At 36.0% G+C, this 17,286-nt stretch overlaps 1 protein-coding gene and 1 pseudogene across 2 annotated transcripts in view; both read left to right on the forward strand.

Moving 5' to 3' along the window:
* Positions 1 to 1,032: 1,032 nt before the first annotated feature.
* The window catches only part of LOC126723366 (cell division cycle protein 48 homolog), a 62,792-nt gene continuing 46,538 nt past the window's right edge, over positions 1,033 to 17,286 (forward strand). Inside the window, exons 1-9 of one of the 2 annotated variants that reach the window (XM_050426745.1) lie at positions 1,033 to 1,196; positions 1,325 to 1,490; positions 2,433 to 2,661; positions 3,491 to 4,257; positions 4,478 to 4,699; positions 4,870 to 4,941; positions 5,036 to 5,317; positions 5,589 to 5,948; positions 6,561 to 7,120. In XM_050426745.1, coding sequence (XP_050282702.1) covers positions 1,168 to 1,196; positions 1,325 to 1,490; positions 2,433 to 2,661; positions 3,491 to 4,257; positions 4,478 to 4,699; positions 4,870 to 4,941; positions 5,036 to 5,317; positions 5,589 to 5,948; positions 6,561 to 6,857 — 2,424 coding nt within the window. In that variant the 5' untranslated portion in view covers positions 1,033 to 1,167 and the 3' untranslated portion in view covers positions 6,858 to 7,120. Of the gene's footprint in view, positions 1,197 to 1,324; positions 1,491 to 2,432; positions 2,662 to 3,490; positions 4,258 to 4,477; positions 4,700 to 4,869; positions 4,942 to 5,035; positions 5,318 to 5,588; positions 5,949 to 6,560; positions 7,121 to 17,286 lie in introns of those variants that run through there. The other variant, XM_050426753.1, reaches the window with a different exon arrangement.
* LOC126723363 (cell division cycle protein 48 homolog) lies at positions 8,607 to 14,884 on the forward strand (annotated as a pseudogene).

Genomic DNA, 17,286 nt, shown 5'->3' on the forward strand with positions numbered 1-17,286 from the left:
ATTTGTGACAATCATATATTGTTTACTACATGAGCTATAAATTTATATTTTATGTATAATTCTAAACTACAAAAATTTGCAATTTACAATTTATTGATGACATAACTATTGATATTTAATTTTCTAGAAATTTTACAAGCATGAAGAATATAAGAAGAAAATATAATTCAATGGTGAATTTTTCAAAATTCACTCCAATAAAAAGATATTGAGTAAGGTTGTAGTCTTAGGTTACAACTAATTTTGTAGTTAAACTTTATCATTGTCAAAAATTGCATCAAATTAAAAAAAAAATTAAGTTGTGTAATATTACTTAAAATTACACACCAAATGTAACTAGATCTCAACTTTTTTTTAATTAATTATATATTTATATATATATATATATATATGATGATGATGATGATGATGAAGATGATGATTATTATTATTATTATTTTTTAAGTGAAGTCAAAGGAAAGCTTCCAATCCCATATACATAACTTATAGCAAACAAATTCAGATTAAAATTTGACAACCGGTTAGGTGCCATTGTAAATTGCTACCTACTTATCAGTTGATCACTTGATCAACATAAAAAACAATTAACAATCATATAAATCTATCAGCAACATTTTTATTTCTGTTTTTAGAAGAATTTTGTTTTGTTGTAGTTCGGCCTCACAAATGAACAATTTATAATTATTATTATATCCTTAAACAAAGTTTCAATTCTTAAAACCTTATTAGAGTTTCATGATGGAAGTACTTGAGATTCTGTAGTTGAAAAATATCTCAAAAATCTAGATTAGATTTTTCAAAGCAGCTTAAAATTTGTCTTTTTCATTGGTGATAATAATAACAACAAATAAAGAAAGATGATACTTATTTGGTCGGACTTGGGCTCTTTATCATTACTTATAGAGCCCAAAATAGAGCACTCCCATCTCATAGGCCCAAAGTTTCATATTCCTCCCAGTTTCACTTTCCAAATCAGAATAGGATTTGTATTCCCAGTTATACTCGCAACCAAACACCACCAAAACTTTCTTGGCAAACAAGTCGAGCCCCCCCTCATATAAATACACTCATCCAAGTCTCTCATCCCTTAACTTACTCTCTCATCTCTCTCTCTCTCTCTCTCTCTCTTCGCTTCGTTTTGCTTTGCTCTCTCCGATCCCAAACACAATGGCGCACCAGGGCGAATCGTCCGAACCGTGAGTCAACTCGTTATCTTCTCAATTCGTTTCGGCTTTTTTCGAACCCTAATTTCGCGAATTCAGTGTTTAATTCTTGTTTGGTTTGGTTTGGTTTGGTGTGGTGGTTGTGACTTTTTTTTTTTCAGGAAACCGGCGAAGAAGGACTTTTCGACGGCGATTCTGGAGAGGAAGAAGTCGCCGAATCGGCTTGTCGTTGACGAGGCGGTCAACGACGACAACTCCGTTGTCGCTTTGCACCCTGACACCATGGAAAAGCTCCAGCTTTTCCGTGGCGACACGATTCTTATCAAGGTATCAGATTTAATTTGGGAATTTATGTTTTTTGTGGTTGTTTATTTGTTTTTATTGCTAAATTTTGTTCCTGAAGTCTGGGTTTGTGAATTGTTGTTTGTGTTGTGCGTTTTGGGTGTGGAATTTTAGAGGTTTGTTTTGTGGGTTTGGTGTGATAAAGTTAAGCCTTTTAGTTGGGTTCTAAAAAGTTAGGATATTGATTTGTTTCAATGAGTTTTGTGAGTGAGTTTGGGGAGTTATGCTGTACTTTGAGAAGCTGACTTGCTGTGTGTTAATGTTTGTGTTCAGGTTAGGCTAAGGCTTACCTTTTTTGTTGTTGTTATGAGTGTTTGGGAATATTTGAGTACTTTATTTTTTTGGCCAAAGTTTGGAGTTAATGATTACGAGTCATATCTGGGTATTGCATTGGATGCTTTAATTGCTCCATGATGGTGTTTGTTTGCTTGAATGTTATGGAGTCAGACTATTCAGCTCTGATTCCTGGTCCACGGGTTGGTTGCTAGATAAGAAAGCAAAACATGATAGTAGGAGGAAGGGGTTTTCCCCACATTATTTGAATCCCACTTTGCACAATTTTTTTTTTTTTTTGGTAGCGCATTTTTCTTTTTCCTATCCTTCCTATAGGAATAGGAGGAAGTGTGTTTTGAATTTACAACAAATTAGTAAGGACCTACAACAAGTAATAGGGGTTTGCTCAGCTGTACTACTCTTGCATGTTCCAGTGGACTAAATTCTAAAACTTGGGTTTTGCACTTTAATAATTGTTGTGGTCATTCTGTTGTGCCTGCTTGGGTATCTGTTTCTCTAAAACATATAAATGTGGTGTTTGTGATACCTTATGGATGGAAATCGTTTTTGATTGAGCTCCTGGCAGTCTATGTTTTACAATGTTTTTGGTTTATTGTGCTCTGTTTTATTTATATTTGGTGAATTGGATGGCAGGGCAAGAAACGAAAGGATACAGTCTGCATTGCTCTTGCTGATGAAACATGTGAGGAGCCAAAGATTAGGATGAACAAGGTTGTTAGATCAAATCTGAGGGTTCGGCTTGGGGATGTAGTATCTGTACACCAGTGCCCTGATGTTAAGTATGGGAAGCGTGTCCACATACTGCCTGTTGATGATACTATAGAAGGTGTTACTGGCAACCTATTTGACGCATATTTGAAACGTAAGTTTCAAAAACATGCCTTGTGGAAATATTTTTTGTCAGTTGACGTGTTTGTCAGTGTTTCTTAGGGTCCTTTATTTCAATCAGGAAAGTGTACCGGTCTTTTTCTGTTGCTATCTTCTCTTTCATAGTCATTTAACTTTTTTATAAACTACTGTGTTTTTTTTTTTTTTTTTGGGTAGACATGAAGTTATATTACATATCTTTTTGCTTGTACATTTATCTACACTTATTTTAATCAGGTTATCCCAATCTCTCTCTCTGTCTCTCTGTCTCTCTCATGAAGAAAGAGATTGTCTGCTACTAAATGTCTTCCACCGTAATGCCATTTAAATTTTTTTTTTTATTGTTTAAACTATATATAGATTGTAAAGTAAAAGCTTTGCCTTAAATTGTGGCTGTTACTTCTTCCCTTGCTTTTTTTTGGTGGTAGTTTCCTCCAGAATTTCTTGGAAAATTTGTTGGATTACGGTGTTCAACATTTAGCATAGAGTTTGTGTTTCATCTTATTTTCTCTTGATTCTATAGTGACTCATCCTATATGAACGTATGTTGTTTGTAATTCATCTCAAATGGACTTGGTTTGATCCCTATGTGAAAATTTCCTGATTTTGATATAAATATTGAAACACCGACCATGATAGTTTTAATTACTTTGACACTGCCCCTGCTTTTCTTTTAAATGTATGACATTTGGATATGCTTTGTTGAGGAACTCTCTCCTTATGCCTGCATTTTTGGGTGAGATTTCATATTTAATTGTTTTAATCCTTTTTTGATCTTATATGATACTGTTTCTTAATTTTCTCTGTGTTGGATGGGTTTGCAGCTTATTTCTTGGAGGCTTATCGCCCTGTAAGGAAGGGAGATCTATTCCTTGTCAGGGGAGGGATGAGAAGTGTAGAGTTCAAGGTTATTGAAACTGACCCAGGGGAGTATTGTGTGGTTGCCCCAGACACAGAAATCTTCTGTGAGGGGGAACCGGTCAGAAGGGAGGATGAGGATAGGTTGGATGAAATTGGTTATGATGATGTGGGTGGTGTTAGAAAGCAGATGGCTCAGATTCGTGAGTTAGTGGAGCTGCCTCTAAGGCACCCTCAGCTTTTTAAATCAATTGGTGTGAAACCACCAAAGGGCATTTTGCTTTATGGACCCCCAGGTTCTGGAAAGACATTGATAGCTAGAGCTGTGGCTAATGAAACTGGAGCTTTCTTTTTCTGTATTAATGGGCCAGAGATTATGTCCAAATTGGCTGGGGAGAGTGAAAGCAATCTCCGGAAGGCATTTGAAGAAGCTGAAAAGAATGCTCCATCCATCATTTTCATTGATGAGCTCGATTCTATTGCTCCTAAGAGGGAGAAGACTCATGGTGAAGTTGAAAGGAGGATTGTTTCACAGCTTTTGACTCTTATGGATGGGCTGAAATCTCGGGCCCATGTTATTGTCATGGGGGCTACGAATCGTCCAAACAGCATTGACCCAGCTTTGAGAAGATTTGGTCGTTTTGATAGGGAAATAGACATTGGTGTTCCAGATGAGATTGGGCGCCTTGAAGTTCTTCGCATCCATACCAAGAACATGAAGCTCTCTGAAGAAGTAAGCTCGCCCCTTTTAACCTTTGTTATTAAGCTTATTACATGTATTGGATAGAGTAGATTCTGGTGGATTTGGGCTCAATTATGGATACAAATACAATTGTGCAGAATCTGCATATATGAGCTCAGCATTTGCTTGAATTTTTTTTTAAAATTTTTCCTCTTGTCTTCATGTTTCATGTTTGCTTATCTATTGATAATAAATGTTCTACCCCCTCCAGGTTGATTTGGAAAGAATTTCAAAAGATACCCATGGTTATGTTGGTGCCGATCTTGCTGCTCTCTGCACTGAGGCTGCACTGCAATGCATTAGGGAGAAGATGGATGTGATTGACTTGGAAGATGACTCTATTGATGCTGAGATACTTAATTCCATGGCTGTTACCAATGAGCACTTCCAGACTGCTCTTGGAACCAGCAACCCATCTGCTTTACGTGAAACTGTGAGTTTTTATTTATTTATTATAATCTTTTATATTTTCCCAGGTGAAAAATTTTATTAGGTGGCAGATGATTATGTTGTACAGATATATAAATCTCATATTACCTATATATAAAAAAATATAAATCTCATAGTCAACCATTTTTGAATTGATTGATTTTTGATGAACAGGTTGTTGAAGTGCCCAATGTCGGATGGGAAGACATTGGAGGCCTTGAGAATGTTAAGCGGGAACTTCAAGAGGTAATTATTTTTGCTGAATTGGTTTCAGTGTATTTTTTGTGATACTTAACAAGGTTATAGCTGAGACTTTGTTTTTGCCTTCTCTTTATCACAGACTGTACAGTATCCTGTGGAGCACCCAGAGAAGTTTGAGAAATTCGGAATGTCACCTTCAAAAGGGGTCCTTTTTTATGGTCCCCCAGGATGTGGGAAGACTCTATTGGCCAAGGCAATTGCAAATGAATGTCAAGCGAACTTCATCAGTGTCAAGGGCCCTGAGCTGCTTACAATGTGGTTTGGTGAGAGCGAAGCCAATGTTCGAGAAATTTTTGACAAGGCTCGACAATCTGCCCCATGTGTCCTTTTCTTTGATGAGCTTGACTCCATTGCTACCCAGGTTGGTTAAGTGTTTTTAGTGTATAAAATCTCCTCGCATAAAGAAGAAAAAGTATAATTCTGGCCTAGTCTTGTGAGTTGTCATTCAAAAACTTTGAATTGTATAGCTTACAGGGAATTCATGCATAATTGTTTACAGATAAAGTTGGATTAAAACGTTGGCTCTGAATTGGGCTGAGTTGTTGATATTTTACATTGTGTGGGTTACATAATTAAATCCTGTTTATCGATGGTCTCTCATTTTACACGTAATATCTTAATTGTCGTTGCAGAGAGGAAGCAGTGTTGGGGATGCTGGTGGTGCTGCTGATCGGGTTCTGAACCAGCTTCTTACTGAAATGGATGGCATGTCTGCAAAGAAGACCGTGTTCATAATTGGGGCTACCAACCGACCTGACATAATTGACCCAGCACTTCTTAGGCCTGGTCGTCTTGACCAATTGATTTATATTCCTCTCCCTGATGAGGAGTCACGTTTTCAAATCTTTAAATCCTGCTTGAGAAAATCACCTGTCTCAAAAGATGTCGATTTGAGAGCACTGGCCAAATATACTCAAGGCTTCAGTGGAGCTGACATCACAGAAATTTGCCAGCGAGCATGCAAGTATGCTATAAGAGAGAACATAGAGAAGGTATTCTTTTTGCCCTTTTCTTGATTTAACTTTACACAATCGCTTTTGAGTACCTGGAAAAATCATTCACCTGCATGCACATATTTTGGATGACTCGATACCTTCACTCATCTTACTGATGAAAAGGAAAAAAAAATCACTCATCTTGTTTCTGTCCTAACCATGCTTTATTAGCATTTTGCATTTATAGGATTTTTTGGAATGTATTTTGAATTGTGATGGTCCTTTTAATTCCTTGGAGATTAGACATTAGTGTTCACGGCGAAAGTGGAGTATCTCTACCCTTCCTGGTGGAGGTCTGGGGTTTCAGCCCTCCTTTTTTTCCCTTTGTGCTAAGTATGTTTATTTTGGTTCCTTTATTTGTTGGGGCAAAAGGGTGGGGGTTGTGATAGTCTCGAGGACTGAAACAATGCTCTTATGAAAAAGGGAATCTGTTCAAACAAAGTGGACCCAATTATTAACCAAGATAGCTCCTTCGCATTATGGGACCGAAATTGCAATGATATTATCATATACCTTAGCCCTTTGCTTTGCTTGAAATGGAGTAGATATTTGTATATGTTCCCATTGAAAATACATTGACTGTAAGTTTGGAAATTGTTATTACTGCAGGACATAGAGAAGGAGAGGAGGAGAAGTGAGAATCCTGAGGCTATGGATGAGGACGAAAACGATGAAGTGGCAGAGATTAGGGCTGCTCATTTTGAGGAGTCCATGAAGTTTGCCCGTAGGAGTGTTAGTGATGCTGATATACGCAAATACCAGGCATTTGCTCAGACCTTGCAGCAGTCTAGGGGTTTTGGAAGTGAATTTAGGTTCTCTGAGACACGTACTGGGGCCACCTCTGGATCTGATCCATTTGCAACTTCTGCTGGTGGTGCTGCTGATGAAGATGATTTGTATAGTTAGGTTTTATATTTATCAAATCTTCAGTGACACGTCTGTTGAACTTAATGCATGTCTTTTTGGGTCACAATGGGGCAGGGCCTTCGTGTCCGCCGTTACTGCTTTTGCCATTTGGTACTTAACCAGGCCTGGTGGGTTACTAGGTTAAACTTAAACATCCGGTTTTCCGTTCTCAAACATTGTTATTTATGGATGAAAACTTAAGTGATGAATTGGAAAAACAAAAGAAATCTATGGGCCTAATTGGCCAAGAATATTCAAATTTATGCATGGTTATTTTTTAATAGGAAAAAATTTAGTTACAGTACCTTAGGTGTTGTTCTTTAGGTTTATCTTTTAATATTCAGTTATGTGGCTATTTAACTAAAAAATACATTTCCTTCTTATGAGAAAAAATTTACATGGGAAAATCTTAAAAAAGAAACTTAAAAAACAGCATCTAAGTACTGTACTTAAGTCTTAAGTCTTGCTTTTTTTAATACTCTACTAGTTCGAGGTAACTTTGATGGAGCATGGTAGTTTTCTCTCAGGTAGGCCTGGTTCAATAAACCAAGCCAAGTTTTTTATTGCTTAAAGCGTAGTCTGATATTGTCTCATGACTCAAGGTGCACCCCATTACTCTGGGTTAATCATAATTAGAGTGTTCTTGCGTGGTGCAGCTGAGAGTTTCTCATAATTCTCAATCATGTGAATGTGGTGATGTTGCTTTGTACAAGACATATGAAAAGTCGTAATGAATTGAGGCACTTTCGGCTCTTGTGGGGCTTTCTTTCTTGATGTGAGCTCTTGTGGGACATCAATTCCTGGAAAATTTTTTGTATGCATCGATAGCCGTTTTGGAGTAATCTATACTTATATAGTATAGAAAAGTGAGTCATTTCTTTATTATAGTAGCATATAGAATTTGTCCCCATCATTTCTTTATCTCGCTACCAATGGCCGCTCTTCTCTCTCCAAGGCTCTGTCTTTAACTCTTCTTCTAGCTGACCTTCAGGTGCAGTTGCCCATTATGCCCATTTAGCTTTTCTACTAAATGTTTTTTTTTTTTTTTTAATGTCAAAATTTTAAATTTTCTTTTAATTCCAAAATTTATTATAAAAAAAGCTAAAAAGACGTCGTTTTGGCTCAATTAATGGCAGAACATAACTAAAGTTTAACGGAGTACCTAATTAACAACAATTGAAAGTTAGAAGACTGAAATAACAAAACTGCAAGTTAGTTAGAAGACTGAAATAACAAAACTGCAAGTTAAAGGGTCAGTTTTGAATTTTTGCCTTTTATATATATAAATAAAAAAAAAAAATATATATATATATATATATATATTTATCTAGAATTTTCTTATATATTTTATGTATATGTATATACAAAAAAGAAGAAAGTCCTTATATAAAAAAGAACTAACGTTTTTCTCTAAAAAAAAACCAAAATAAGTAACAGACATTTTTCCCGTGTCAAGATCAATATTTAAATAGAAGATGTAGAACACCATGTCATTAACAAAGAATGTGTATTTTTAGCAAAAAAAAAAAAAAAAAAACAAAGATTGTGTATTAAATCTTAATAATAAAATAAAGAAATTCAAACAGTAATATGTCCTATTCATTACATAGGTCGAATTTTGAATATCAGCAGTGACTTTTACAAGTTACAACAGCTTGCAATCCTTCCCTCCAAAACAACCGGATTTGAACTTTGTGAATAAATCCTTAAAAACCTTCTCAAAGACACCTTCATCATCTTCGTTGGTCTGCAACGGTATGAAAAAAAAAAAATTATAGTATTTCTGAGTCACCTTGTCGCAACCAAGATACTCTCGAACGTTGGTCTCTTCCTTATTCAATTTCCACGTAGTTTTGTGTCTTCAAATATGACCAAAATGTATTATCACTTGTACTGTACCAATGTATGGACTAAAAAACAGTTGCATTAAACTGGGACAAGCTCCAGTATTTATAGACAATACCGTAGCAATGTATAAGAACACACAATTGCACGGCAATGCACATGCATACCCAGATGTGGGTCTCTGCTTTTTGCTGATTTCTTTTGTTACATTTTCTTCGAAAATGGGTTTATATGCATTTTACATCTACGAATGCCAATGCTTTACCTTTGTCTCTCACTCTCTCTCTCTGACCACTCACTTCGTTTTGATTCGATACTTTTCCGATCCCAACCACAATGGTGCACCACGAGGGCGACTCGTGAGTCACACTCTCGTTATCCCTCATTTCATTACCAACTTTTTTCCAACCCTGATTTCGAAATTCCAGTGTTCAATTTTCTTTTGTTTGGTTGTGGTGGTGATTTTTCAGGAAATCGGGGAAGAAGGACTTCTCGACGGCGATTCTAGAGAGGAAAAAGTTGTCGAATCGGCTTGTCGTTGACGAGGCGGTCTACGACGATAACTCCTTCGTCGCTTTGCACCCTGATACCATACAGAAGCTCCGGCTTTTCCGCGGCGACACGATTCTCATCAAGGTATCAGATTTAAGGGATTTTTATGTTTTTTATTTTTAAATTTGGTTCCTGAAGTCTCGCTTTGCGTTTTTTTTTTTTGGGTGAATTGTTGTTGTGTTGTGTTTTTTTGTGAACTTGGTTTTGTGGGTTTGATTTGATATATTATAGTTTGGGTTTTAAAACCTTTGGATATTGTTTTTCTGTTTCAATGAGTTTTTTGAGGGAGGTTTGGGGTAAAGTTGTGCTTTGAAGAGCTAACTTGTTGACTGTGCTAATGTTTATGTTCAGGTTTGGCTAATGCTTACCTTTTCATTTCAAAACTATGAAATTTTTAGGGGGATTGACTGTTTGGGAATCTTTGAGTACTTTATTTTTTTAGCCAAAGAATGGAGTTCTATTCATGATTATGAGCCATATCTGGGTAGTACAATGGATGCTTTGAATGTCATAAGACGTTGTTTGTTAGCTTTATGGAATCAGAGTTATTCAGCTCTGATTCCTGGTCTTTCCCAAATTATTGAAACTCCAAGTTGAATCCCAGTTTGCACAGAAAAGTCTGCTCCTCAAATATCTCTTTTCTACTTTTTTTTTTTTGGGTAAGAATAGGATAAATCATGTTAAGAATTTACAACAAAGTTGTAGGGGGTTTGGTACACTACTCTTGCAACTTCCAGTGGACTAAAACTTGATTTTTGCACTTTAGTAATTGTTGTGATTGTTCGGTTGTGTCTGCTTGGGTATCTGTTTCTCTAAAATGTATAAATGTAGTGGTTTATCAAAAAAAAAAAAAAAAAGTATAAATGTAGTGTTTGTGATTCCTAAGGATGGGAATCGTTTTTGATTCATTTTTGAGCTCCTGACTGTCTATGTTTCACAATGTTTGTTCTTGGTTTAATGTGCTGTGTGTTTTATTTACATTGGATGAACTGGATGGCAGGTAAAGAAGCGGAAGGACACAATCTGCATTGCTATTCCCGATGAAACATGTGAGGAGCCAAAGATTAGGATGAACAAGGTTGTTAGATCAAATCTGAGGGTTCGGCTTGGGGATGTTGTATCTGTGCACCAGTGCCCTGATGTTAAGTATGGGATGCGTGTCCACATACTGCCTGTTGATGATACTATAGAAGGTGTTACAGGCAATCTGTTCGACACATAACTGAAACGTGAGTTTTTAACCTGCATTGTGGAAAAAATTTTCTTCCCTTGATGTGTTTGTCAAACAGAAAAGTGTGCTGGTCTTTTTCTGTTGCTATCTTTCCTTTCATAGTGATTTATTCGGTAGTAATGAAGTTATATTACATTTTTTTGGTGAATTTTTGTACATGTATTTTAATCAGGTTCTCTCTCTCTCTCTCCAATGAAGAAATTATCTACCACTAAAATGTTTATACTCTATAGCTTGTGGGGAAGTAAAAGCTTTGCCTTCAATTGGGGCTGTTACTTCTTCCCCGGCTTTGAAATATCTGCCGAAGTATAACGCTGTTCCTGTATTTTGCATAGATGATCTTTTTTTTTTCTTTTTTTGCTGAATAAAAAGGGGGTTTCCGGTGTGGACTCATCGACCTCACACCACATGAAAGCACGTGTATTTTGCATGGATGATCCCTTTTTACAATAGGGTTGTGTTCTCTCTGTTATTATATGTTTCAGCAATTTATATATATATATATATATATATATATATATATATAATTTTAATACAGCTTTCAAGTGATCGATTAGTTGAAGATTTATATGTAAACTATGTCATACATGTTTGACATCCTGTATTAATTGATAAAGAATTCTTTATCTTCTAGTTACACCAAATAATATCCCCTGCCCCCACCCAAAAAAAAAGCTCTTTTGGTGGTAATTCCCTGAAAAATTTGACGTTGGAATAAGGAGTTCAACATAGCGCATAGAGTTTGTGTTTCATCTTAATTTCTCTTGATTCTATAGTGAGTCTAATCCTATATGAACACATATTGGTTGCAATTCATCTCAAATGGACCTAGGATCGATCCTTACGTGTATTTCACCTGATTTCAGTAGAAAAATTGAAACACCGACCATAATAGTTTAAAGTACTTTGATAATGCACTGTTTTTCTTTTAGTGTATGACATTTACTTCTGTTCAAGGTTATTTAATCCTTGAGATTTCATATTTAATCATCTATTTCATCCTTTTATATATATATATATATATATATATATATTTTAAAATCTCATATGATACTGTTTCCAAATTTTCTTTTTGGTGCCAATGATGGGTTTGCAGCGTATTTCTTGGATGCTTATCGCCCTGTAAGGAAGGGAGACCTATTCCTTGTCGAGGGAGGGATGAAAAGTGTACAGTTCAAGGTTATGGAAACCGACCCAGGGGAGTATTGTGTGGTTTCCCCAGACACAGAAATCTTTTATGAGGGGGATCCTGTCAGAAGGGAGGATGAAGATAGGTTGGATGAAGTTGGATACGATGATGTGGGTGGAGTTTGGAATCAGATGGCTCAGATTCGTGAGTTAGTGGAGCTGCCTCTAAGGCACCCTCAGCTTTTTGAATCAATTGGTGTGAAACCACCTAAAGGCATTTTGCTTTATGGACCCCCAGGTTCTGGAAAGACGTTAATAGGTAGAGCTGTGGCTAATGAAACTGGAGCGTTTTTTTGCAGTATTAATGGACCAGAGATTATGTCCAAATTGGCTGGAGAGAGTGAAAGCAATCTCCGGAAGGTGTTTGAAGAATCTGAAAGGAATGCTCCATCCATCATTTTCATTGATGAGATTGATTGCATTGCTCCTAAGCGGGAGAAGACACATAGTGAAGTTGAAAGGAGGATTGTTTCACAACTTTTGACTCTTATGGATGGACTGAAATCTCAGGCCCAAGTTATCTTTATTGGGGCTACAAATCGTCCAAATAGCATTGACCCGGCTTTGAGAAGGTTTGGTCGTTTTGATAGGGAAATAGATATTGGTGTTCCGGATGAAGTTGGCCGCCTTGAAGTTCTTCGCATCCATACCAAGAGCATGAAACTCTCTGATGATGTAAGCTCACCCCTTCTAACCTTTGTTATTAAGTGAGATATATTGGATCAAGCAGATTCTGGTGGTGGTGGATCTGGGTCCAATTACGGATACAATTGTGCAGAATTTACTTATATGAGCTTGTCATTTGCTTGATTTTTTTTCCCTCTCTTGTCTTCCTGTTTTAAGATGCTTATTTATTATGTTTATTATCATTTTTCTGATAATAAATGTTCTACCCCCGTCCAGGTTGATTTGGAAAGAATTGCAAAAGATACCCATGGGTTTGTTGGTGCCGATCTTGCTGCTCTCTGCACTGAGGCTGCACTGCAGTGCATTAGAGAGAAGATGGATATGATTGACTTGGACGATGAATCTGTTGATGCTGAGATACTTAATTCTATGGCTGTTACTAATGAGCACTTCCAGACTGCTCTTGGAACAAGCAACCCATCCGCTTTACGAGAAATAGTAATTTTTTCCCCCCTGGTGAAATCTTTTATTATGTGTCAGATGATTATGTTGTACAGATATATCAATCTAATATTCAACTGTTTTTTGATCGATTGATTTTTGGTAAACAGGTGGTTGAAGTGCCCAATGTCAGCTGGGAAGACATTGGAGGCCTTGAGAATGTTCAGTGGGAACTTCAAGAGGTAATTATTTTTGCTAAATTGGTTTCAGTGCATTTCTATTGTCATGTGATTCTTAACAAGCTTATAGCTGAGACTTTCTTTTTGCCTTCTATTCCTCACAGACTGTACAGTATCCTGTGGAGCACCCAGAGAAATTGGAGAAATTTGGAATGTCACCTTCAAAAGGGGTCCTTTTATATGGTCCCCCAGGATGTGGGAAAACTCTATTGGCCAAGGCAATTGCAAATGAATGTCAAGCAAACTTCATCAGTATCAAGGGCCCTGAACTGCTTACAATGTGGTTTGGTGAGAGTGAAGCCAATGTTCGAGAAATTTTTGACAAGGCTCGACAATCTGCACCATGTGTCCTTTTCTTTGATGAGCTTGATTCAATTGTTTCCCAGGTTGGTTAAGGTTTTTTTAGTGTATAAAATCTCCTCTTAGCATAAAAAAGAATTAACTCTGGACTAGTCTTGTTGGGAATTGTCATTCAAAACTTTGGATCGTAGACCTTATGGGCAATTCAGGCGCGATTGTTTACAGATAAGTTAGATTATAACTTTGGCTGTGAATTGAGATGAGTTGTTGATATTTTACATTGTGTGGGTTACATAATTAAATCCAGTTTATAGTTGGTCTCTCATTTAAAATGTTAATACCTCAATTGTTGTTGTTGTTGCAGAGAGGAAGCAGTGTTGGGGATGCAGGTGGTGCTGCTGATCGGGTTCTGGACCAGCTTCTTACTGAAATGGATGGCATGTCTGCAAAGAAGACTGTGTTCATAATTGGGGCTACCAACAGACCTGACATAATTGACCCAGCACTTCTGAGGCCTGGTCGTCTTGACCAATTGATTTATATTCCTCTCCCTGATGAGAAGTCACGCTATCAAATCTTTAAATCCCGCTTGAGAAAATCACCTGTCTCTAAAGATGTTGATTTGAGAGCAATGGCCAAACGTACTCAAGGCTTCAGTGGAGCTGACATCACAGAGATTTGCCAGCGAGCATGCAAATATGCTATAAGAGAGAACATTAAAAAGGTATTCTCTTCTTCCGGTTCCTCGATTTAACTTTACACGATCACTTTTGAGTACCTGGAGAAATCATTCACCTGCATGCATATATTTTGGATTACTCAATACTTTCACTCATCTTACTGATCAAAAGAAAAAAAAAATCACTCATCTTGTTTCTGTCTTAACCATGCTTTATTACCATTTTGCATCCTTAGGCATTTTAGGAATGCATTTGAATTATGATGGTCCTTTTAATTCCTTGGAGAAACAAACGAGCACCATTAGTGTTCATGGCTAAGTGGAATACCCTTCCTGGTGGAGATATATATTAGTATTGTTCCAGTTGAAAATACATTGACTGTAAGTTTGGAATTTGTTATTATTGCAGGACAGAGAGAAGGAGAGGAGGAGAAGCAAGAATCCTGAGGCTATGGACGAGGATGACAACAATGAAGTGGCAGAGATTAAAGCTGCTCATTTTAAGGAGTCCATGAAGTTTGCCCGTAGGAGTGTTAGTGATGCTGATATACTCGAATACCAGGCATTTGCTCAGACCTTGCAGCAGTCAAGGGGTTTTGGAAGTGAATTTAGGTTCTCTGAGACACATACTGGGGCCAACATTAAATCTGATCCATTTTTAACTTCTGCTAGGCTGATGAAGATGATTTCTTTTTGTTTAGTTTTTTATATTTTTTTGAAATGGTTAGGAACTTAGGAATACATATATTCTAGTAGGCCTGTTTGCACTGAAGAAACTGGCGGGCGCCCCGGATTGACCGTAACAAGGCTCCACTGTAGGTGTCTAGTATGGTGGGTGGGTATTAGAGAAATATAGTGAATATGAATGTTTTTTTTTTTAATTATTATTATTTTTTTATGATCTGACGTGGTTTGGGTGTGTTAATTGCATTGTGTTTGGTTCTTGAGAAAATGGAGTACAAGAAAGTAATTTTAGTTGAATAATCAAAATAATCACACCGCACTTTGTGTATACTGGTTTTAACCTTTCCACAAGTAAGGTGTGGTTAGGCAGGAGGGGAAATCGCCTCTATAGGTGCGGTGCCAAAAAAGGGCCCAAAACCAACAATGCCGCACCGCTGATATATAATAAAATGCTGCAATATTAACAATTTAACCCCTTTCTCCTTGAACCCTTAAGCGCTTAGTGCATGGTTCAAAATATATGAAGATAATTTGACATTATCTTTCTCAACAGTTGAATTAACAAGTTTTTACTGATTCTCATCTAAGCTCACAACTGATATCACTTTTTTATCAACACTAGCACTTTGCCATATCAAAAGGTGTCAAATCTTTTGTGTCTATAGACTTTCTCAAACTTTAGTGAAGAATGATAAATAAAAGAAATCAAAGTTCAAATTTATGCACGGATATTTTTACTACTTTTTAGGTCTTGGTTGGTAACTCTGATGTGGCATGGTAATTTTCCCTCAGGTAGGCCCCGGTTTAATGGACCTAGCCAAACTTATGACTGCTTATTATAAAGCATACTCTAATATTGTCTATGTGCACCCCAACCAGCATAAATCTGCAGGCTTAAGCATAACAATCAAGATTATCTTGCTCGATGCAGCTGAGTTTGGTAGCTGATTTTTGTGTCTCATTCATGTGAATGTAGTGATGATGCATAACTGTTTGTACGATACATTTGAAAAGGTGTAATGAATATTGAAGCGTTTACCTCTTTGCATTTAAAAGCTGAAGAGTACATTTATCAATACCTGGGAAATTTTTGTATTCATCTGTGTATATACAAAAAATATACAAAGTCCATATATATGTTAAAAAGAACTAATAGACAGATGTCTATTAAATCTTTCTATTATATTATAAAAGTCCTAATCATTGCATAGGTCGAAGTGTGAATATTGGTTGAAGACTTGAATGTATATATAGAAATGGTAGAGTACATATATTATATAGTGTATTTAGTATTTGGTATGTGGGGTATAAGTGTGAAGGTTTATCTCACTAGATTGGAAGTGACTTAACTTTACACGATCGCTTTTGAGTACCTGGAAAAATCATTCACCTGCATGCACATATTTGGATGACTCAATACTTTCACTCATCTTACTGATCAAGAGGGGAAAAAAAATCACTCATCTTGTTTCTGTCTTAACCATGCTTTATTACCATTTTGCACCTAAGGCTTTTTAGGAATGCACCCCATAAATCTAGCTTAGGCATAATTAGAGTATCTTGTGTGATTCAGTTGAGTGTAGTTGATTTCGTAAAATTATTGTAAAATAGTTTGTGTCTGTAGCATAATTTTTTGTCTTAACTCTCAATCATGTGAATGTAGTGATATTGATGCATAACTTTGAAAAGGCGTAAATTGCGTAATGAATAAAGGTGCTTTCGGCTCTTGTGGGACTCTTTTATTTTATTTTTATGTGAGCTCTTATGGGACTTACAATAAGCTAAAGAGTGCATTTATCAATTCCTGGATAATTTTTGTTTGCATCTAGCCGTGTTGAAGCTATCTATAATGTTTGTATGCATATAACCAAAAAAAAAAATTGTCCATATATTAAAAGAACTAGAACTAACAGACATTTTTCAAGGGTCAAAATCAACATTTAAAAAAGATGTTTCTATCAACAAAAAAAAAAAACAACAAAAAAAAAAAACAAAAGAAAAAGAAAAAAAAGTAGCACTAGCACATCATTCTTGTGGGACTTACAATAAGCTAAAGAGTGCATTTATCAATTCCTGGATAATTTTTGTTTGCATCTGGCCGTGTTGAAGTTATCTATAATGTTTGTATGCATATAACCAAAAAAAAAAAAAATTGTCCATATATTAAAAGAACTAGAACTAACAACAGACATTTTTCAAGGGTCAAAATCAACATTTTAAAAAAGATGTGGCACTTCTATCAACAAAAAAAGAAGGAAAAAAAAAAAAAAAAACAAAAGAAAAAGAAAAAGTAAAAAAAGTAGCACTAGCACATCATTGTCATTATTATTATTTTTTTCTGCTAAATAGTACATCATTGTCATTAACAAAGTAGTCAATTAAATCTTATCATATTATAAGAAGAAAGCAATTGAAAACGTTAAGTGTCCTAAAATCATTACGTAGGTCGAATTTTGAATATTGGTTGAATTGCTTTTTAGAGCGTATGTATTAAAATGGTCAAAGTGAGATTGAGCTCTGGGGTATAATGTTTTGGATTTTTTTTTTTTTTTTTTTTTTTTTTTTTTTTTTGCATTTAGCTTTATTTTTATAATATTTTAATTAGTTGTCTAGTTTGTAAAATTATTCAATAAGCTAGCATCT

The sequence above is a fragment of the Quercus robur genome, chromosome 1, assembly GCF_932294415.1.
Source record: "Quercus robur chromosome 1, dhQueRobu3.1, whole genome shotgun sequence".
NCBI lineage: Eukaryota > Viridiplantae > Streptophyta > Magnoliopsida > Fagales > Fagaceae > Quercus > Quercus robur.